At 43.9% G+C, this 22552-nt stretch overlaps 1 protein-coding gene across 3 annotated transcripts; it reads right to left on the reverse strand.

The window, feature by feature from the left end:
- Window positions 1-17019: 17019 nt before the first annotated feature.
- Window positions 17020-21706, reverse strand: LOC147901977 (protein NUCLEAR FUSION DEFECTIVE 4-like). Of its 3 annotated transcripts, none has more exons than XR_015541016.1 (5): window positions 21245-21706; window positions 19780-20699; window positions 19122-19671; window positions 17591-18003; window positions 17020-17467 (listed from the first exon to the last, which is right to left on the reverse strand). XR_015541016.1 is itself a non-coding variant. In XM_087374937.1 (3 exons), the coding sequence occupies exons 1-3, from the start codon at window positions 21572-21574 to the stop codon at window positions 19197-19199; spliced, it is 1725 nt and encodes a 574-aa protein (XP_087231063.1). In that variant the 5' UTR covers window positions 21575-21706; the 3' UTR covers window positions 18770-19196. The 3 variants fall into 3 exon arrangements, 1 of the variants encoding a protein (XP_087231063.1); XR_015541015.1 differs by having other exon boundaries at window positions 17020-17479; XM_087374937.1 differs by lacking the exons at window positions 17020-17467; window positions 17591-18003 and having other exon boundaries at window positions 18770-19671.
- Window positions 21707-22552: the final 846 nt, after the last annotated feature.

Raw genomic sequence — 22552 nt, forward strand, 5'->3', positions numbered from 1 at the left:
ACAAACCCCCCCCCGACTCAAATGGGGAGTGAACACATACAATAGAAAGGAAAAAGCTGAGCACTCATTTCATGAACATCTAAAAATGACCGATTCAACCAATTGAACCTGATCATCTCAAGTAATTGCCAAACCAAAGCAATTCTAACAATATGTTCACGATCTTAAAAAGCCTAACCATATTCTATAACATTCATTAGATACCAAACCCACTACTTCTGTTGTCTATGGAATCTCATCAATAATACAAGCCTTATCTTTTGCTTTCTATGCCTCTTCGTCTTTTTGCTCTTCTTAAAACATTGATGCTTAAAGTGGCCGAGTGTTTCTCAACCTTAGCCTTCCTCTTGTCCTTCATAACATGGGCATGCTCGCCTATATGTTGCAAAGCTTCTTCCCATTTCTCCTCGCTCAACAAGAGAGATATATAGTCCACAAATTTGCATCCTTATCAAGTCAAAGGATGCGAACCGTGTCAGCATACTTCGGGGGTAAAGTCTTCAAAAGTATTGCCTTCTTATCATCATCTTCTACCTTGGACCCTAGATCATGAAGCTGTCTCAACAAAGTCTACATCATGTTCAGAAATGTACCTAATCCTTCAAACTCGTTCATTTGCAAACCAAAGCCTCGATTTACTCCAGAGTGTTTCATTTTAACTCCGAACAAAGCCTCGATGCCACCCAATTCTCTGCAGTTGTCTTTGTTGTATCCAAGTGATGGAAGAATTCTACTCCACTCGACCCATCATACCAAGTGCTCGTTCATTCTTTTGCTCTTTTCTGCCTCATGACTAGTCCTCTTAGGTTTTTTTGGCATCCCTGATACCACACTCTAGAGGTTTTGGTGCATGAACCACAACTTAGTGGACAATTGCCAATTGGAGGAATTTGGCTGTTGAATTTTCAGCCAGTTTTCTTTATTATGCTTTTCATAATCAATGCCTCAAGGATGCTTTGAAAAGCTATATCTACTCAACTGTGAGACAATAACTGTAGATATGGCCTAGTATGGCATAAATAAATTAAACAACGTATACCCTAATAAAAATAAATGTTTGAAACATTTGCCAAAAAGTTTCGCTAGGATTTACATTTTTTCCCTCAAAATTCCAAATAATATATAAAACAATACTACATTCTACTACTATTGTGAAACAAAAAAAATGATCTTGAAAACTTTCGCCAAGATATGATATTAATATATAAGCATAGTTTTGATAAAAACATCCCTGCTCCGAAATGTTGAAATAGGTCGAAATGCAACAAGAGGGCTGCATAGAAGTAGTTGCCTATGTAGCAAAAGCCTAAAGGAGTTGTTTTTCGAGGATGGAAGTGCTTGAAAAAGCCTCGGGTGACCAAACGTGAAGCTGCGCCTCAGAAAACGTGCCAACCAGCAAACGAGCAGGCTACCAAACAGCTAGCAATAAATACTACAGGGCTTAAGGTGCTTGTGTAAAGAATTGGTACAATTCTAAAACTAGTACAAAGTACACCCAATATAACAAAACCCTAGGACAAGGTATCATAGTAGTACCTAGTGTACTAACTGTACCATATGTCCTAGTTGCCTATGTCTAGACCTGCAAGGTACATACCAAGGAGTGGATGGCACCTATGAATAGTCCATATAGTGGCCTACATCTATAACAAGCTGAAAATAAAAGTTGAAATCATGATTCATATATATAAACTTCAATAAAATAAAATTTCTAAATAAGTGCCTCAATCAAGGACCCAAGGTACAGTACATCATTTTTAGAGAACTTCATATTCAACTCTCGTGCAAATTTTGAATACTTGTCCTCTTCAATCCAAAGATACTCATCAACTTCACATTGGTTTAAAAGAGGCCACCCATACCTACGCCTCTTTACCCTTGTCAAAATCATGAACTTATTGCCAGGTTGGGGACGTGCCATAGTTTTTTTAAACTGCATCAATTGTCGTGTGTATTCTTCTTTTCTCCTATTTTCTTGGATTTGTATCTCGCACTATAATTTTTAAGAAAGAGGTATTAGTAGAGGCCACTCATCCGTGTGTCTCTTTGCCCTTGTCAAAATCATGGACTCATTGTCAGGTTGGGGATGTGCCATAGTTGTTTTTAGCTGCATCAATAGTCGTGTGTATTCTTCTTTTCTCCTGTTCTCTTAGATTTGTACCTGGCACTGTAATTTTTAAGAAAGAGGTATTAGTAGAGGTACTACTATAGTGCGAAAGTGGACTCTTTCTTATGAATTTTCATATTTGATTTTTTTTAAAATGTTAATCAATTTATGCCTCTCAAACTACCTTTTACGGAGATTATATTTAGCTTCAAGGCTAAGATTTCCTTTTAATCGCCCAATACACTAAAAAAGACGTGTGTTCTCCTTTGTATCTAAAAGCACCAAATTGAATCAAATTATGTGTTTCAAACTATCCTTTTATGAGATCGCTTTTAGCAATTGGAGTGCTTCAAATTGCCTTTTATAGACATCATCTTTCAAAGCTTTAACCTTCAGGATATATTTTCTTTTTCATAGCCCAATGTAGTAAGAAAAATTGTTTGCTATCGCCTTAAACGTCTGCACAGTTGCTTTTTGGTGGGAAACAAGGAGTATTTAGTTTTTTCTTGATAGTTGTGGAAATATACTTTACTTGAACACATCTCAAAGGTTACAATTTACGGAAAAGAAGTCTTTCTTCTCCAACTAAGTTCCCAGATACCACCCAAGCCCTTGTGTTAAAAAGCTCTACTTTCCTCGACCCACACCTTGTTTACTTCATCCCGTAATACCATGGTTTCACAATCAATGATAGATTCCACAAATCATGTGCCTCAGAGGCTCCATTTTCCGAGGCTCCCGCGGGAGTATTAGTCTAGCTTTCTTTCCTCCGAGGCACTTTTGGCACAAAGTTGGAGTCCCCACCAGCTTCAACAGGCTCAGTCGTGGCAAATGATTGGATTTTCCAATTTAGGATCATTGTAGAGTCTCGAGTCCCTTCCTAAGGATATCTACGTTGAGATTCTCAATGGGGGAGACTTCTCTCAGAGAATTGAACCTCTTGATTACAAGGTAAGTGTCTCTAATGTAGGAAGATGAGTCATTGGCACGGGCTTGCTCTACAAGGGAAAGGGATGCCTCTCCTCCCCTCCCCCCCTCTCCCCCCCTCCCCCCCCATAAGCTAAATAGGGATAGCAGAGGAAGACTCAAGTGGACAGAGCATAGCATCCTCCGAGGCCCCAGTAGTAGGAGTCCCAGACCTCCTAGGTGGAGCCTTTCGAGGAGGTGTGGACAAGGGTGGAGAAAAATAACCCTAGGTGTAGGGCCGTGAAAAAACATAAGCAGTGGGCTAGACTTCAGTAGAGGGCGACAACAAAACATTCAGAACACCCAGATGGATTACCCTCAATGCGTTCACAAACTCCTAATGGAAATGCTTTCTTTGACCTCCTGGTGGACTCCTAACAAAGACTTGAAGTTCTCAAGTTTTTGCAGCATGGCGAGCCCCAAAAGAGGATCTAGTTCCTTCTCTCCCCCCCGCCACTCCTGGTTGCCTCCCCCCCCCTCCGAATGCCACTCCACCTCCTTGAATGCCGCTCCACCTTCTCCTTTCTCTATATGCCCTCCACCAACCCTCCTCTATTGTATTCATCTCACCACCTACCGCTCCCTGCCCTCCTCTACACCCCTCTCCCCTCTTCCGTTGCATTCATCTCACCAGCCGTCCCCCACTCTCCCCCGCTCTAAGCATTCACCTCACCACAATGCCCCCAGGTTATATGGAGTAGGGCAAGGATTCACAGTGGTATCTTGATCTAGACCTCGTTCTTCTAGCACTCGGGTCTTGGAGACTCTGGTTATATGGTGGTTCCCCATTAGATCCTTGCAGTGGGACCCTAGAAAGTGGGAGTGGATTGATGAAGGGTGTTGGGAGAAGAGCATACTCTTCTTTCATTATGCAGTCAGAAATGCCAGAAGATTCCATCTCAGCAATAGAGGTTGAATGCCCTCAAGAGTTCCTCACTCAGGAATAGAAAAATCACTCTTTTCTTTTGGGTTTCTATTCACAGAGAGATTGCAATGAACCTGTGGAGAACCAGGTTCAGGGTTGACCCTACAACTTCTTGATACCACACAATAGTTGAGTCAGTTCAACATTGCCTCTAGGAGTGCAAACAGGCGAGGATGATCTGGAAGGGTGTTGCTAGGATACTTTGCATATTTCATAGATCACTCTTCTTTATGACATGGGGATCAGTTGCATGAATCACAAACTTTTTCTATTCCAAAATATGATGGTAAAAGAGATGGACAAGCTTTACTTGCGTGGATTAGTTCTTTCAATCAATACTTTTTGGGAGAACAGTACGAAGAGATTGAGAAGGTAAAACTTGCTACGAGTCACATGACAAGCAGTGCACAATTATGGTGGAGTGTGGTTGCCAAAAGCTCGCCGAAAGAACTCATGTTCCAAAGACATGGGAAGCATTCAAAGATAAAATCAAGAAGCGCTTCCTACCTACACAGTTTGAAGAGGATACTCATAGGCAATGGCAAAGATTGAGGTAGTTGGATAATGAGAGTGTGGATGCATACACTGAGAAACATCTTTCCTCTCTACTTCAATTGCAAAATATTGAGAAAGTGTCCCGAAAGGAGCAATGTCGTACCTTTGTTGAGGGTTTACGGCCTACTATTCCTGATGATGTACGTATGCTTTGACCATCTACAACTTCTGATGCTATGGATTTGGCATTAGAGTAAAAAAGAAAGCAGGGAAGAAGCTTTGCTACTCGCACCCCTCGAGCAAAGAAGCATACTTCGTACTTCAAGTAGGAGGGTGTAAGAGGTAAAGTTGGTAGATATGATGGTAAGTCTAATTGGAAACCTGCTAAGTCACGTATTAATTGAAGAACCAAAGAACTTGTTACATGTTATGAATGCAAAGAGAAGGGACACTACTCTTATGAGTGTCCAAAGAATCCACTTGCTACACACAAGACAGGTACCCAAGCAAAGAATGCTACCAACAACAATGGAGGCAATGGAGGGAGAACCAATGGATGTACCATTGAGGACGACACTGAAGATGTTGACTACACCCCTTCAGGTAAAAGTGCATCTTATTTTCATACTTCTTTGTTACATATGACTGCACTATTGCACGAAAAAGAACATAGTGTCTTATTTGATGATGGAAGCACCCATGATTTCATTTCGCAATGTTTAGTTGAAAAGTTAGGGCTCGCGACCATCAAAACAAAATATAATGTCAAATTATCTTTTCAAGGATCGAATTATAATTGTTTGCAAATGTTAAGGATCTTGAGGTGACTTTAGGGCCATTAGTTGAGAGCCATGATTTCTTAGTCACTCTTTTGCGTGAGCAAGATCTCATTCTAGGGATGCCTTGGCACGTTGATCATAATGCCAAACCTGATTATCTTGGACGCACCATTACTGTGACTCAAGGCATTGAGACTATGACTCTAGAATGTGATAAGAATCTTCTTTCTTGGCCTATATTGTCACATACCCAAGCTAAAAGAGCTTTGTGCAAACATGAGAAGACATATCTGGTTATGGTCAATAAGATTGAGACTAGTCCTAAGACTAAGAAAACTAAACAAGAGCCTTTGGATCATTTTCTAGCTACCTATGACCACTGCTTTATGGAAGACTTACCCCTTGGCCTACCTCAATCTAGACTTGAGGATCATAAGATTGACCTTATTCCAAGTAGTGCACCACCATGTAAATCACCATATAGACACAATCCTACTGAGCAGCAAGAGATTCAATCCCAAACAGAAGGTCTTTTGGCTAGAGGCCTAATTCGACCTAGTAGCTCACCATTTGGGGCACCTGTTCTTCTTGTTAAGAAGAAAAATGGAACTTTTCGAATGTGCATCGAATATTGTGCCTTAAATAAAATTACAGTAAAAAATCGATACCCCATTCTGAGAGTTGATGATCTACTCAACAAGTTGAAAGGATCCACAATCTTTAGTAAGATCGATCTTAAGTCAGGATATCATCAAGTGAGAGTGATGAAGCCCAATATTTTCAAGACTACTTTTAGAACTCAAACTGGTCACTATGAATTTCTTGTTATGCCTTTTGGATTGACCAATGCACCTACCACATTTAGTTGGATGATGAATTGTATTTTCCTACCCTATCAAGACTTTGTGGTATTTTTCTTTGATGATATCATCGTTTATAGCAAGAGTCGAGAGGAGCATGAGAAACACTTGAATCTTGTTTTCTCTCTCTTACATGAGAACCAACTGTATGCCAACCCGGAGAAAAGTTCTTTTTTCTAGCCTGAAATTGAATATCTTGGACACATTGTTTCAGTTGAAGGCATTCGAGTAGATCCCAAGAAGGTAGAAGTGATAGTAAACTAGCCACAGCCTAAAGATATCCATGAGTTATGATCTTTTTTTCTAGGTCTGTGTAGTTTCTATCGTAGATTTTTTAGAAATTCTGCACACAAGGCACATCCATTCATCAAACTACTGCGTAAGACTCATGCTTTCTCTTGGGGTGAGCAGCACACTTTATCTTTTCAATGACTTAAGGGTGCAATGACGCACACACCAGTTTTGACCATGCTGGACTTTACGAGACCCTTCTTTGTCATGGGTACTGATGCTAGTGGATAGGGTTTTGGGGCTGTGCTCATCCAAGATAACCATCCAATTGCATTCGAGTCATGTAAATTAAAACCAGCAGAGCTAAACTATTCCACGTATGATAAAGAATTAGCTGTTGTGGTGCATGCCCTTAAACTCTAGAAACACTATTTTATGGGTTCCGAGTTACTCATTAAGACTGATCACCAAAGTCTTAGACATCTCCTTACTCTGTTGGTGATCTCAGATCAGCACATTATATGGGCTGCCTTTATTGACAGCTTTAAACTGATGATCCAATATCAACCAGGCAAAGACTGTAGTTGTCGATGCACTGAGCCGTCAACCTAGCATAAATAATATCTCAGTCATCGAGGGAGACCCTTTTGAGCCTATGAAGGCAGACTATCCTATTGATCGAGACTTTTCAAAAATTTGGCATAAGATTAAGCAAGTTAATAGCACCCCTATGGCCTCATATTCCATTCATAATGACTATCTATTCTACAAAAAGTGCTTGTGTGTCACTACACCATTTCGATTCTTGGTACTAGAAGAGGTACATCAGCCACCGTACATGGGACATAGAGGCGTCACTACTACATATCAGACTGTTTGGCCTAAGCTTTAAAGTTGATGTTGCAACTTTTGTTGCACAATGTCTTATTTGTCAAAAAGTCAAGAGCTACAAGGGCAAATATCTAGGTTTACTTACGCCTTTACCAATTCCTGATGGCCCATGGGAGCAGATTTCTATGGACTAATTACTAGATTTCCTACAACTAGCTCAGGTTTTGATATGATTTGGACTATCATTGATAGATTTAGCAAGTAGGCTTACTTTATTCCTTGTAAGAAGACCTTGATCGAAGTACACGCTACTCATTTGTTCATCAAGCACATCTTTATACACCATGGCCTTCCAAAAGTAATCGTGTCAGACCGGGATAGTAAATTTTGTAGTAACTTCTGGACCGCACTCTTTGACAATCTTGGTACGAAGTTAGATTTTTCCACTGCTTTTCATCTTGAGTCTAATGGCCAAACCGAGGTCACACAAAACACTATTTGTGACATGTTACATGTCTGATCAGCCAGGCAAATGGGACAAATTTATGCACATATTACAATTTGCCTACAATAACACTAAGCACTCTGCTACAGGCAAATCTCCATTCCAAATTGTCTATAGAAAGACCATTCCTACTCCATTGACCCACCTTAAGCACCAAGTAGAGGCTGTTGATCGATTTACTGAAGATTTCTTTAGCATTTTGGCTATTGTAAAAAAGAATATCGAGCACGCTCAAGCTTTTATATTGCACATGCAAACAAGGGTAGAAAGAAAGTTGTATTTGCTGAAGGTGACCTAGTTATGTTATGTATTGAGAAGCGCAAACTTAAGAGTATTGAGGCACACCTTGTAGTTAAGTTTGCCCCTAAATCCAATGGTCCCTTTAAAATTTTGGAGCACATTAATGACAATGCCTATCGGCTCGAATTACCACCCGATTGGAAAATTCATAATTCTTTCATGTGCACCTCCTAAAACCTTTCCATGGAGACCCACTAGTTCGGCCTATTTTAAACGATGCCCTGTTGCTTCAAGGAGAGACCCAGCTCTTGAAGCTAGAACAGATCATTGATCAACAAATCACTCAAACGAGATGTGGAAACTCGTATCCTATTTATCTTCTTACATTTAAGAACCACCCTATTGAATATGCTAAGTGGATGCCCAAGCGATATTTTTGCCAAAATCCTGATTTATTGACTACTTTTTTGTCATGCAATTGAGGGCAATTGCGATTTCAAGCAAGAGGGATGTTACAAGAATTGGAATTATCCCATTAATTTAATCCTTCAATATTTAGTTTAGTGAGATCCGGCATTTTTATCGCGCAGCTGATGCATGTGTGCTCACTATTCCGTAGTGATGCATGTGTACTCCTACATCGTTGGATATACGGCTGCGGCTGTATGAGTGTGTAGCATTGTGTGCATCACTTACGCGATGATGGTGTGTGTAGCATATGTGCACCATCGGTATGATTTTATTCATATGTAGCATTAGGTGCACCAGAGATGGTATGTGTCATGTGTGCACCATTCATCTGTGATTTATTGATTTTGCATTGCTTGTGGTGATTAATTCCAAGGTTATATTATGCTTGAAATATTTCATTACTATTGATCATGTGAATCTAGGGGAAGAGTAATTGATCAGGCAATGGCATCTGGCAAGCATGATTAGCCATATTTTGGGCACGTAGGCACAACTCCAGTGAAACGGGGATGAATAAGGCTTATGCCTAATTTTTGATATTACAAAAGATTATGTACATATTTGAAATTTGGAATATTAGTGGCTTGGCTAAGTGTATAAACTAAAGTTAGAAAAAGCTAGCTATTCTAGAAGGTGGATGGGATTTTTGTAAAAGGGTGTATGGAGGAAAGCACAGGGGCTTTTGTATGATTTTTGCTCGGAAGCTTTTTGAGGAATATACATAAATACATAGGAGGTGGAAGGAGAGCACCACACCTATGGGGAGAGATTGTACCCAGAACGCTTGTTCTGTCTCTTTTGTTTGTAAGTTTTGAGACTTTCTGTGTATTTTCGAAGAGTGTTATTGTGTTTTTCAAGGATTTGCAGATTCTAGGAGTGTTTCCCGTCGTAGGAACGACGAAGTGTTTTTTAGATCTTTGACAGAGGACATAAATTCTAGGTGGATTACATTAGTACCTAAGAATAAAATTACATTAGTGCCAAAGAGGATGACTTAGTCTTAGGAACTAGGAACATATTATGCCATTGAATGTGCCTTATAGGAAATTTGCAAAAGTGGTGCCTATGAGGATTTGAGACTTGATCCCAAGATTAGTAGGTAAGAAGAAATTGATGTTTTTCCATTAGAAGAAGTATCTTTGTAAATATGTTCTGTTAGAGATTATGCTTTAGGTGTTGGAAAAATATGGCTATGTTGGGTTGGACAGGAAATAGGATGGAGTCATCTAGGAGGATGGGGCATCTTGGATTTGGGCAAACCTTTTAAGAATGAGCAAGGCTCTTTTTTTAAAGCCTTGGTAATTATAACTATGAATGGGGGATTTGTTAGCAGATTTGTGTTAAGAAGGTCAATTAGGTAAGGCTCTCCTTTATCTCTATCCTCTTTGCTTGAGCTACAACTCCTCTTTCACTAGGAAACAACTATTGGGTGAAGTTTTTTAATTTGTAGTTATTTCAAGATGGCTCAAGTGCCTTGTCGATTCTAATTGAGAGTAATCTAGATGCTCTAATGAACCTATCAAATTTTTTCTATGTGGTTTTAGGTCTATAGTAGATTCCAACTAGTCTTATGCTTTTGCATCTCTGAGTTGGAAAAGCCAAGATGGTTGACAAACATGGCTTGCAAGGGTCGAGTGGAAAGGCATCTTGTATGTCCTATGGGAATTGGAATCTCTATGCAGCAAAGATTTGGTTGGTTCCTAGTGATGATTAGTGAAAAACCACAAAAGTGGAAAGGAGGATGTTTGAATTAGAGTGTTAGGATTTGGCATGTGCCCTTCTACTATATATGTTTCTAGTGTGAGACCTTTCTAGAGTGCTTTTCCCTTCTACTATTCATGGTTCTAGTGTGCAAACTTCTCTACATGTCACACGGTTTAGGTGTTACATCTACTATTTTATCGAGGCCATGATAGGAGGTGGGAAACATGGAGGGCTTGGTCAGAGAGGGTCGTCCCTGGAACCACCCATGACTCTCCACCTCTGCCTATCGCCCAATCACTGATATAGAAATGGTCCAACTGCTCTAGAAGTCTGCCTCCCTCCCTCCTGTAACCCCAAGAGAAGTCCAAGCTCCCTGTCCATCTGCAAAAGGAAGGCTCCCTCCAATTGTCCCAACCTCCCACAGCAAACAAGGAGTCCCATTCCGCCTGCTCCGCTTGAGCTATACCGAGGAACTCTGGGCCCCATCCCTACTAATCCTCTAAAGCCTCAAGGCTATTGAAATCCCCTCCTACAATCCAAGAATCCATCTCTGGCAATAAGTCTGTCAAGGAGCTCCAAAAAGCGGCTCTCCGTCTAAGGGGCATAGATATTGAGGATGCCGATGTGGGATCCCTCAATATTCAAGCCCACCCAAAGCGCTCGTCCTGGGATCAAGGTGCCAAAACCACACACATGCTGAACTAGAGAAGCATCGATGGAGGTACAGACACCCCCGCTCCTCCCCTGCTCACCAATCAAAGGTTCCCAGTAGGTGTGGGAGCGTCCTGTGAGGACCTTCCCACATTTACTGGTCTAAGAAGCCGAAAGCTTGTGTTCCTGCAATAGGAGCACATCTACCCTTCCCACCAAAGCTGGCTGGAGCTCCTGTCTGAGCACCATCTTCCTAGGGCTGCGGGTTCCTGATGAGTGGAACCCATTGACGTTTCAAGAGATAATGCATCTACTCATGAAGAGGAGAGATGGGCCACAAACAACTATCTGCTTGCGGTCGATGTTGAGGTGGTCAGAGGATGTCCAGTGTGTAGACGAAGGTGCTTCTGTGAAGGTTTCGAAGGAGAGGCCGAATCATCGGACCCATCCTCTAAAACCGTAAGTAGAGGGGAAAGGCCCTTCGTCCCATGGTGGTAAGCTCTCTCTAACCAACTCGAAGCCTCTTCCAGGGAAATACCGTAGAAGCCCGCTACCTCTGAGGTCCTCCAAGGGCAGAGCCCTTCTGCATAGATCCACTCCAGAGGCGGTTGAATGATGACCAAAAGGCGGAATCGTTTGGTGCTATGGCGCCATCTCAGACGAACGTCACCCTCGTTCCACTGCTGCTGAAGAAGCTCCGCTGCTTTGCTACCGATCCAGTCGTGCACCTGCTCCTGGGACTGATCACGAATTGTCTCCCAAACATTTTCATTCGGCCATTGCTCATTCCCGTCACTGGTGATAGTGAAGGAATAGCTAGGACCATCATGGGGGGCGAGGAGTACAGACACCTTACCCTCCGCCCCCTTTCGGAGGAAGAAGATGCTGATGTCTAGGCATGCAGGGAAGGAGCCAATACCAGCTGCATCCAAGTAATCCCAAGGTCCTGCTAGGTAGAACTCCAAAGGTAGAGCTCTAGGGGCTGCCCTTGGGTGTGGGGACGAAGATGAGGAGTCAGAACCCAAAAGAGGGGTGCTGGCTGTCGAAAGAGCTGGAGTGGTGCTAGCCATCTGCGGGGAAGGGCCTCTCCCCTCCACCGGGCCAAAGGGGATAGGCGCGAAGGAGGACTGTGCTGGCTTCAGGGCCGCAGGCGGATGGGGGGGTTCCTACGGGATCATGCTCGAGGGAGAGGGGGGTTTGGAACCAAAGGTGCCGGGGGGGATCCGAGAGGGGGGGGAGGTAGGGGAACTGAGGAGGAGGGGGGAGGAGGGAGGGCAGGATGAAGGATGAGAGGGAGGCTGGCTGACCTTCTTCTTCCCTTTCTCCTTCCCCTTACCGGGCTACTGCTGATTGGTGACCACAGGGGTCTCTTGCTGGAGAGGGGGGGGCTTTTTTGTTACTGTTTTGTTTCCTTTTCGTTTCCTTTTGACCTCAGTCCAGCCTTCCCCTTCGGGAGGGGGTGTCGATGCCTGGTGGGGGGGGGTCCTGAGTTGCCTGGATGGGGGCCATATGAGGTTCTGTCCTCGTGAAGCGAGGGCAAGAGCGTGCCTGGTGCCCGAAGCCGTGGCATCTCAGACACTGATCTGGGCGACCAGTGGCCATAATGCGCTGCGTCACCATACCTGTGTCCGCCTCAATCTCGAACTCCGAGGGGATACTCAGCGGATCTAGGACTACCACTTTGACACGTGGCACCCCTTGGGCTGCCGCCGCATCAACGAAGGTGTCCTGCATGAGCCAGCCAAAGTGCGTCCCCAAGTCCTTGATGATCGGGCGAAGCTCTGTTGCGAAGCCTGGGAAGATGAGGGTAACTGGATGGGGGGGAATGCGGAAGCGGGCATCGAAGTCCGCTACACTGAAACCTCTATACCATGGGACCATAAGGATGATCGTCCCACCCATAGAAGTAGGGGACCGTTTGACCATATCGCTCGCAGCCTGTGCTGAGGAGAGCTTGAGCCAAAAGATACCACGTCCCATGAGTGCGACCTCCTCAATGTGGCTGTCCTCAACGTAAAGGGTGGACTGCAACCAGTCCCTGATGTGTGCTCGTGAAGGGGCGTAGCCAATGACTCCCATAAACAGACGTCTGGGAAAAGTCAGTGGTGGCCTGCTTCACGAAGGAGACTTGATGCTCTGTCAGTGTTATGCAGTAGGTTGAAGGAGGAGGGGGGTCCGTCTGGGCCACCAGTTTTGGACTTACGGCTGCCATACCGCACTGACAAACTGCGAAAGCTACAAAAGGCGGGGGAAAGAAAGTGGCAGAGGCGAGGGAGGGAGGAGTAGGGCGGAGGTGGGGGAGGAAAGAGGGAGGGATGGAGATGTACGAGGAAGCGGGGGGAGGAGAGGCGGTAGAGTGGGGAGAGAATGGCGAAGGCGGGAAGGAAAGGGGGAGGGAGGGGGGGTGGCAGCGCGACGCAGGACGGGGAAGGGGAGGGAGGAGAGGTGAGGGTGTGGTAGCGCAACGCGAGGGGGGGCGGGGGAGCAAGGAGGAGAGGAGGGAGGGGAAGGGGGGGGTGGCAGCGTGGCACAAAGGTGGGGAAGGGGGAGAAAAGGAGGCGAGGGGGTGGTAGCGCAACGCGAGGGGGGGGGAGGCGAGGAAGGATGGAGGGGCGGAGAAGGAAGGAGAGGAGGGGCAGATGGCAGGCGGAGAAGGAGGAGAGAGGGACGGAAGGAGGCGCGGCGGCTGTGAGCAGGGTAGCAGCGGAGAGGGAGGAGGGGAGGGGGAGAGGGGGCCGCGCAGCGCGAGGGACGTAGACCGGAGCGGGGGGGTGGAAGCATTCGCAGAAGCGGAAAAAAAAGGAGGATACACTTAAGAACCCAAAGGCTCAAGATGCGCAACATATAATTCCTTAAACTATTCCATTAGTTAAGAAATTGAAGTTGCCAAAGAGTCCAAGTGCCCATAAATATGTGGTCTCTCTAGCAAATGGCAGTGATAAAAGGTTTGGAACACCATGATTCATGGTGTGAAGGTGGAAATTCAAGGCTGTTAGGATGCCTTGGATTTCCAAATCATGTATCTCGACAGAACTGATGTTGTTCTTGGTCAAGAATGGTTGTGTAGTCTTGAGCATAGCTTGTAGCGGAGTTATTTAAATAACTCAATTATATTTGAAAAAGATGGTAGAGTCTTCAAGATTTAGGAAGAACATGATGTACCCAACTCTCCCCTTATTTGTTTGATGGAATTGGAATGGCTTCTACACCAACAACAATGCAATGTATACCTCAGTGAACTCACTTTTATTGGTGATTTTATTTTATGCTATGTCTAAAAAGAATTTTCTTTCTCCTGATGTTGTTAAAAAGTATGAATCTTTGTTTAGTGATTTAATGGTTGAATTTAAAGATGTTTTTTCGTGTGATTTTCCTTATTGTTTACCTCCCGAGTGAGATGTAGATCATAAAATAGACATAATTCCTGGATCTACCCGAATTTGCAAACCAACCTATAGACTCAATCAAATGAAAGAACATGAGGTCGAAAAGACAATTAATTGTTCATACCTTAGGAAGGGCCAAATTCAACTTAGTAACTCACCTTGTTCTTTGCCAGCTTTATTGGTAAAGAAAAAAGATGATACTATGCATTTATGCACAGATTACCATACCTTAAATAAAGTCACAATAAAAATAAGTATCCTATACCACACATTGATGATCTCTTTGATCAATTGCAAGGGGCAAAATATTTTACTAAAATTGACTTAAGATTAGGATATCACCAAGTGCAAATTAGAGAAGAGGATGTCCCTTAGACATAATTTTGTACTAGGTATTGGCATTATTAGTTCAAAGTAATGCCATTTGGTTCTAGAAACTTCTGTGATACTTATGAATAGTGTCTTGAGGCCATATTTAGGAAAATATTGTGTAGTATCCCTAGATGATATAGTAAAATGAGGAAAAAAAATTTGGAACATTTGAGAGATAAATCTGAATTCTTTGCAAAAGAAGTGAAGTACTTCAGACATTATATCCCAAGAAGGTAAGTGCCATTTTAGAATGGCTAGATCCTACAAGCCTACAAGAATTGCAAACATTCTTAGGTTTGTCTAGGTTTTATAGGAGATTCATCCAAGATTATGCTAAGATTACTATTCCGATGACGGACCAGCTTAAGGGGAAGGGAGATACCTGCATATGGGATGAACCTCAAAAGAATAGTTTTGACAAATTAAAAGTGGCTATAGCATCTACTCCTGTCTTAAAGGTGATGGATCCCAATGAACATTCGTGGTTGAAATAGATGTCAATGATTTTGTTGATGGATCAATACTTTTACAAAAGGGTCGACCAGTGGCTTTTTAAAGCAAAAAGCTAGACCGTGCCCAACAGAATTACTTGGCATTTGAGAAGGAATTGTATGCTCTAGTCTATGTTGTAAAGGAATGGAGGCCCTATTTGTATGGCTCCAAATTTGAGATCATTTTTGATCTAAAAAGCATTAAATGGATTTGTAATTAGCCAGATCTTAAAGGTAGAAAAGCTACGTGGGCTGAAATAATGCACGAGTTTGATATCCAATTGACATATTGGGAGGGCAAGTTCAATGTGGTAAGAGAATCTCTAAGCCGAATGCCAATTGTTAAAGAATTGACTTTTACTCAATTCCAAAATGATTTCCTAGAGTACTTGAAAGAAATTGAAATATGGAAAGGATAATGAGGAGGGCAAAGGGATTCCCCTGAGGATGTACATGGAAATGGTGACACACCATAGGTTGGTGATAAAGGACTCAAGTTGAAAAAATATACTACAGAGGATGGCTATTCGCTCTACAAGGACAGAGTATGTGTCTCGGATAATAACAACATTAGGAACCAAATTCTTTTCGAGTGTCATGATAGTCTAAGCGCTGGACACTTGAGAATTTAAAAGATGTATGCGCTTCTAAAGAGGGAATTCCTTTGGCCTAGGATAGATAAGGACACCCAAGATTATGTATTGAAGTGCCAAAAATGCCAGGTCAATAAGGCTGAATGCCTTACCTACACCCATTTGAAATTCCATCTAGCAAAAGAGAAAGCATCTCCATGGATTTTATTGTTGGATTACCTAGGACATAGAGCAACACAACTTTGTGGGGATAATTGTGGATCAGTTGACAAAGATGGCTCACTTTATTCCAACCAATGAAGAGGTTAAAACTCCAAAGTTAGCTAGGCTATTTGTATAACTTGTATTGGCTACCAGCCAATATTGTTAGTGACTGGGATAGCAAATTTAACAGCCATTTTTGGAGGGCTGTGTTGATGAAGCTGGAAGCTTCTTTAAATATGAGCACTGTAGATCATGCACAGAGTGATGGTCAAACTGAAAAGGCCAATTAGTTCATTGAGGATATGCTTCGAGCATATGTAAGCAAATGGTAGACTAATTGGAAACATTATTTTCCCATATTAGAATTTGCATATAATAGTGCCAAGCATTCAACTATAGGTTTTAGTCCATTCATGATGATGTATGGATTTCAATCTAGAACCCTACTTACATGGGACTCGAAAAGCGACTAAAGACTTTCTTGAGGATATGAATCAAATGCTTAAGTTAGCTAAACATAGAATCAAAAGGGCTTAAGGTAGAGCAAGAAGTTATACAAACCCCCATTGTAGAAGGTAATATATTAGTAAATTCTCCATTGACTTTGCTTGCTTGACTTGTATTTGCTGAAAGAATACTTGTTAAATTCAGTATGTCTCTAAGCGAGTGGTTGTACAAACAACGGTTGCAACTTCTGAATTTGGTTTCATTTTAAATACTAAGAACACAAATAAGAAACACACAAGACTAATCCATTCCACAGTATATGGATAGATGGCCGTATATGTAAATGATATATTGTGCACATAATGTGGCAACAGTTAAGACAAAGTTATGGATTTCTGGGATCATAGGAGAGGTTAATATGAAACTGGGAATCAACGGATTCCAGCTTCCTAGAATCCACAAAATTCATAGTCATCGTTCTGCATCTTTGACTACCAGTTAAAAAATAGAGATGGAAAGTAGAAGTGATGTGAAGATAGGAGAACATCTGAAGGAAAAAAAAAGAAAGCGCAGCAGCAAAACATCTGAACCATAACAGTACAAACAATAGAATTCCATGTCAAAGCAATTGAAGCTTAAGAGAAATTCAAAATAACTCTTTTCTAATTGCAGTCTCACAAAAGCAAAACCCATTGTATATATTAAATCATAAACGGTGATAATAATATCCAGTACAGTAGAAGCCAGTAGCTGTCTGCATAACAAAATCCAAAAAGAAAATTATGAAATTGAAGAGACGGCAGCCACATAATATTCTCAACGTCCATCACATTCTGGAAAGGGAGGACACAAGTTTATAGTAATCCGTGTGCAGATTTTAAAGTCACCTTTCCTCTCGTGCAATATCTTCCGGACTGGAAGATACAGAGACAGTGATTGTAAGGTAGTGCATATATGCGTGTAATATTTGCTCAAATCAACGAATAACGTATGCAAGGTTACCTTCTGCATAAGCTTCGCATGCAACGGCTTCAAAGGCTCTTTTCATCAACAGCTTGGAAGATTTACGAATGCCTGAGCTTCCTTTCAAAGCATCAGTTTTCTTCGGAACACTCTAATTCTCTACCATAGATGCTGGAAACGTGAGCTTGCGACAAGGATCAAATGTTTCAATACTACAAGTCGCCCAAGCGCCGATAACATCAGATCCTGCAACACCAACTGCATGTGTGTCGACGGATAATGAAAATATGAGGGAAGCCCTTATCTACGCTTACATCAAGGCATACGGAAACACAACATAATGTGTAACTCGAATGAATAAGACGTTACCATCTTCCTTTTTTACGATGGGTTCTTCCTTAATATCTTTTCCCTTGCATTTTCGTTCCTTCAGTGCTGCTCCCTCATCTACCTCCACGCCGACAATATCACTCATCAACACATAATCAAAGTCTGAGGTTACAACTCCATCGCGAGGGCCCCAAAATGAGCACCAAAATCCACTTCCTTGCTTTAGCCCATGTCTGTTTAAAGAGATAGCCAGCCATCGACTGGCTCTACGCATGCACCAGACATCCGCTGAATCACAGAGCTCCACATCCACCTCAAAACCGTCTCTAACACCAGCATTCTCGGAGAAAAGCTCTAATCCGACACTTGCTTCCACAAACCACAACGTCACTGGATCCATGTTCTGCGGAATAACCTCACATGTCGAAATACAACACCAAAACTCGTGACACCTGCGTCCACAGACGACCCACAACGTCGATGCTCTCCGAAAAAAACCTCGCGTGTCAAAAGAGGAGCACATCTTCATGCAAACAATCTCATGCTGCTAATATAGACGTGGAACCACCTCATTAGATTACTTAACGTGGACAGAATCTAACTCGTAAACACCGCCACGAACCCATCTAAAACTAGACATGACTACTAAACCCCGTGACAGGACAACAAGACCATGTGTGCCCACCCACGTGTAAACCCCGGATTCGCCGAAGCCTGATGGAAACGACATCAGCACAAACCTTCCAATGCTAGCACTGGCACATCACGGGCCAACAAAAAAATGTGTCCATTCCATCAACCAGTCCATTCCATCAACCAATCAAAGAGACACAAGAGAGCCTTTGATCAACGCACAACGCGCTCCCAAGAACATGGCAATGCGATCCACCAATGAAACTGCCTCACAATACTAAACATAGAATGTAGCTTAGTAAGCACAACACCATAAATCAATTCGAGTCTAGAACTGTTGCCAAGAATTTGTAATTTAACTTCTAAGCATTACCAAGAGTAAGGCTATCTTTCAGGCAGGCCGGAGCTTGCACTTTTTGAAAACAGAGAGAGACCCTCTACGTTAGATACAGAGGCAGATCAGTTCGCACAACAAAGATTTCTGTGGAGCTCTAGGCAAGGCAATCCTATGGGATCAGTTCCAGCTATGGATCACAGAGGGGGAGTACTGATCGGATCAGCGGAAAGGCGAGGTCCAGCTATGGATGACAGAGGGGGAGTGCTGATCGGATCAGCGGAAAGGCGAGGTCCAGCTATGGATGACAGAGGGGGAGTGCTGATCGGATCAGCGGAAAGGCGCGCCATGGTTTTGACTCAGCTCCAAAACATGCAGACGGAGAAGATCGGACTGGCGCTGCGGGAGATCTTCTCGAGAGGGAAAGGAAATATCATGGGGCGGTTTGTGTTCCGGAAGTTGTGGAGTGAGATCATGCGACCCGCGAAGTTGGAGGCGGAGGATCAGCTATGGCGACGGATAAGATTTTGGAAGAGAGAATGATCCGAGCGGAAGGCGCCACGGATTGCTGCTACCATTCTGGTAAGATCGCGAAGGAATTACCGATTAAGCTCTGGCTGTGGCGAAGATTTCACCGCCGACGCTCTGGCTATGGCGACAATTTCATCAGCGCAGTGGCTATGGCGACGATTTCATGAGAGCTTTGGCTATGGCAACGGAACCTTTGGCGCTGTCTCTGTACAAGCTGCGCGTTCGCCATGAGAGAGCAGCGCTGAAAAGCATTCCGGCAGCGCAAACACCAACGAGGATCCAGCAAGTTTCGTAGAAGCAAACTTGCCCCGAGCAATCGGAATCCGAGCCCTGCTTCGCAGCTTCTCTGTCGTAGATTGCTCCTGCCACTACGCCCGCGAGCACGGTCGAGCTTGCCGGAGCTGAGAGCGTGAGCAGGCCGAAGATCGGCCCGAAGCTCTTCAGGCCGAAGAGCTCCGACGAGATTGCCGGATTGATCGACGAAAACGATCCATACGACAATCCCAAGCACGCCGATGCTGCGTAGATCGTTCCCGGCCACGCCATAGCGAACAGAAATTGCGCCACCAGCATGATCCCTTCGACTCCGATCAGAGAAACTGCCCTCGGCAACGCGTACTTCCTGGCATGCACGCAACAATCTGTTAGCCATCGCCATCGCCATCGCCATAGCCACAATCAATCTTTCTCTCTCTCTATCTCTCACACACACAAGTAGCTCAATTCTCACCTTACCAATACCTCGGACATTTGTCCTCCCACCAAATGCCCGACGTAGCTTGAAATGCTGAAGATCGACACGAACGTCTGCGTGCTCTCGTAGCCCTGCGATTCGGCCATTTGCGCCAGATTGTCCAGAGCTGTCGAGCCTGATCCCAAGCCGCAATAGAGTGCCAGAAACAGCAGCCAGAATTCCAACGTCCTCAGAGCTTGCAGAAAGCTCACCTCCCCCGCCACCTGGGGCATTTCCTGCGTGGAAGTTCCGGCTTTCCGTGGGCGAATCTGATCATCCACCTCTGGGTTGTTGTCTGATCCATCCTTCTCTGAATCCTCATCTAATCTTTGAAACGACGAGACCTTCTGCTCATCGGATGCATTTCCATTCGTCAAGTCCAATCCTTGAAGGAGGGGATCTTTCAAGCTGCCAGACTCCATGCTTGAATGAAACCCGTGCTTGTTTAGTATCGAAATGGAAATGACCGGGGCCACGAGAGGCGTCAAAATAAGTATCATCAGGCCAGAAAACATGAGTATATTTCTGTAGTCTAGTGCGGGTAAGTCGCCTTGGAAAAACAGAACTATCACCATGTATCCTGCAATGAGAGAACAGATAACGTACAATATAGTGTAAGTGATCCGCTCAGACCTCTTGTTTTCTGTAGACAGTATTCCGACGGGCCTCACGATGAAGCTCATGGTGAGAGCCACGATTGCAGGACCAACGGCGACGATGAGGAGAGCAGTTGCCTTATGGGGAGAGAAGAAAGTGCTGTAGAAATGCGAGAAGATGGCTCCTGAGAGTCCCTTGAAAGCCTTGAGCACGCCCAAAAGAGAGCCTCTGCTGTCTGGAAAGCTTGGCAAGCAGGAGACAACGGCAGCCATATCGAGGTATTTCTGTGCGTTGGCACCCACAAATATGAGCAGAAAGACCTGTGCATGAAAGGTGGAAGAGAACATAAATCTACTGCGAGAAGAGGTCCTCCATAGATTGTACGCAGAAATACCAACGAAGCTCTGCAGACTTAGTGAAATCAGCAGTGTCCAAGACGAATTAATTCAGCATGATCTTTGAATTTGGTTTGCAAAAACTCTCCACTCAGTGCAGCCAATTGAGCAGATCTTTCCAAGCTAGGCACACAGATGCGCAAAGAATTATGAGCAGAGCTCGAGGTGCAATTAAGGACTCGTGTCCCAGAAGAATTTCAGCATAGCTTGCATGCGAAATTGTGAACGAAGCTCGAAACTTGCAAAACCTCTCCACTCAATTCGCACGTCCAACCAATTCAGAAAATTGAGCAGATCTTTCGCAAAAACTCTCCGATTCAATGCAGAAAATTGAGCAGATCTTTCCAAAGCTAGGCACACAGGAGTGCGATCAACTAGCAGAGCTATTGCAAATACAGCAGAACTATTGCACAGAGAGCTCAACGTACAAAACATCGGCACAATTCATCAACAGGAATTAAATAACTTACTGTCCAGAAGGGAGGAGTCGGGATTTTGTCCACCACAGCGAGCCACAGGAACCCATAGCCGAGAAGGAACTGCAAAGCGCCAAGGTAGAGCAAGCTCCGAGTGGACACGAACTGGCTGAGGAAACCGGCGATGATTTCAGCAGCGTTGCCGAAATCTTTAGCAACACCGAGGCGACTAATTTGCTTTTGGTTGTAATCGAAAGAAGATTTGATGGCAGGGGAGAAGGTGGCGTACATGACGTTAAGGCCAGTACAAGTTTCAACCCACGAGGAACCCACGAGGACAAGCCAGCGGTTGTGCCACAGACGAAGAAGCCAGGGGGAAGCCATAGCTATAGCTCTGGCTCTACAAGAGAGTATAGCTAGCTGCAAGCTTTGAGTTTTGAGCAACAAAGAAGAAGAAGAAGAAGAAGAAGAAGAAGAAAAGAAGGACCTTTTAGATGAGCAAGCTTTGAGTTTTGAGCAAAGCTAGAACAAGAAGAAGCACTTTTGTTTAGCCAGCACCACCTTTTGAATCCTCATAGCATTATTGTTGGTCACATCAAGGTTGGTTTATATCACCACCCTCCCCCCATGGAAATAGAATTGGAGGATGGCCTCACCGCTTCACAATAGCTCCCGCCTATGTCATCCGGCTCTACTTGTGATTGGTGCACGCCATGGAGTGTATGGCCTTCATGGGCCGAGAACACAAATCTTGTGTCAGTGTCTAGGCCCTCTCTCTCCTGTTGGGCCAACTAGGATGATTGCGCTTCACGCCACCTTACGCACCTTGTGGTGTGAACTTCCTCACTTCCCTCACATGTCCACACTCCCTCTCTACCCCCCTCCCTCCTTCGTCATACTCACACGACCTCCTTGTATCCAAATTTGCTCAGGAGTCCCCTCACAGCCCGTCCTCGTGCATTGGGGGTCTTTTAGAAACTTTGGGGAGTTTGAGCCAGTTGCTGTTAATGCTAGCAAGCCCCATGGACTAACTGGCCAACCAATCCCCCCTCTTCTGGTGACGGGATTCTTAGCAATTCCAAGAAGTTCCACAAGGTGCCCTCAAGCACCCCTAGGCAAGTGGAGAATCAAGTCCTTCTACAAACCAAAACAAGAAGCCCATTAACTACATGTAGTTCTACATGTCGATGGGGATATCTTGACTTAATGCAGAGGATTCAACATAACTAGATCCAACAGTGCAAATGGTATGGTGGTAGGAACTCCTTCTTTACTAGCTCAAGAATGATGCCCTCTTAGAGGCTATCAAGATCAATGAATTAGTGATATTCAAAGGAACTCCAATGCCCCATTTACGACAAC

This window comes from Dipteris shenzhenensis, chromosome 5, assembly GCF_047967505.1.
Source record: "Dipteris shenzhenensis isolate YYH24624 ecotype China chromosome 5, Dip_SZ_1.0, whole genome shotgun sequence".
NCBI classification, from domain to species: domain Eukaryota; kingdom Viridiplantae; phylum Streptophyta; class Polypodiopsida; order Gleicheniales; family Dipteridaceae; genus Dipteris; species Dipteris shenzhenensis.

Bases quoted from the DNA above. Each gene is read 5' to 3' on its own strand.
- LOC147901977 (XM_087374937.1), bottom strand. From the start codon at position 21,574: ATGGCTTCCCCCTGGCTTCTTCGTCTGTGGCACAACCGCTGGCTTGTC. The intron at 20,700-21,244 runs GTAAGTTATTTA...TTTCATGCACAG, and splicing joins CGACTCCTCCCTTCTGGACA to GTCTTTCTGCTCATATTTGT. The intron at 19,672-19,779 runs GTGAGAATTGAG...CGTGCATGCCAG, and splicing joins ATGTCCGAGGTATTGGTAAG to GAAGTACGCGTTGCCGAGGG.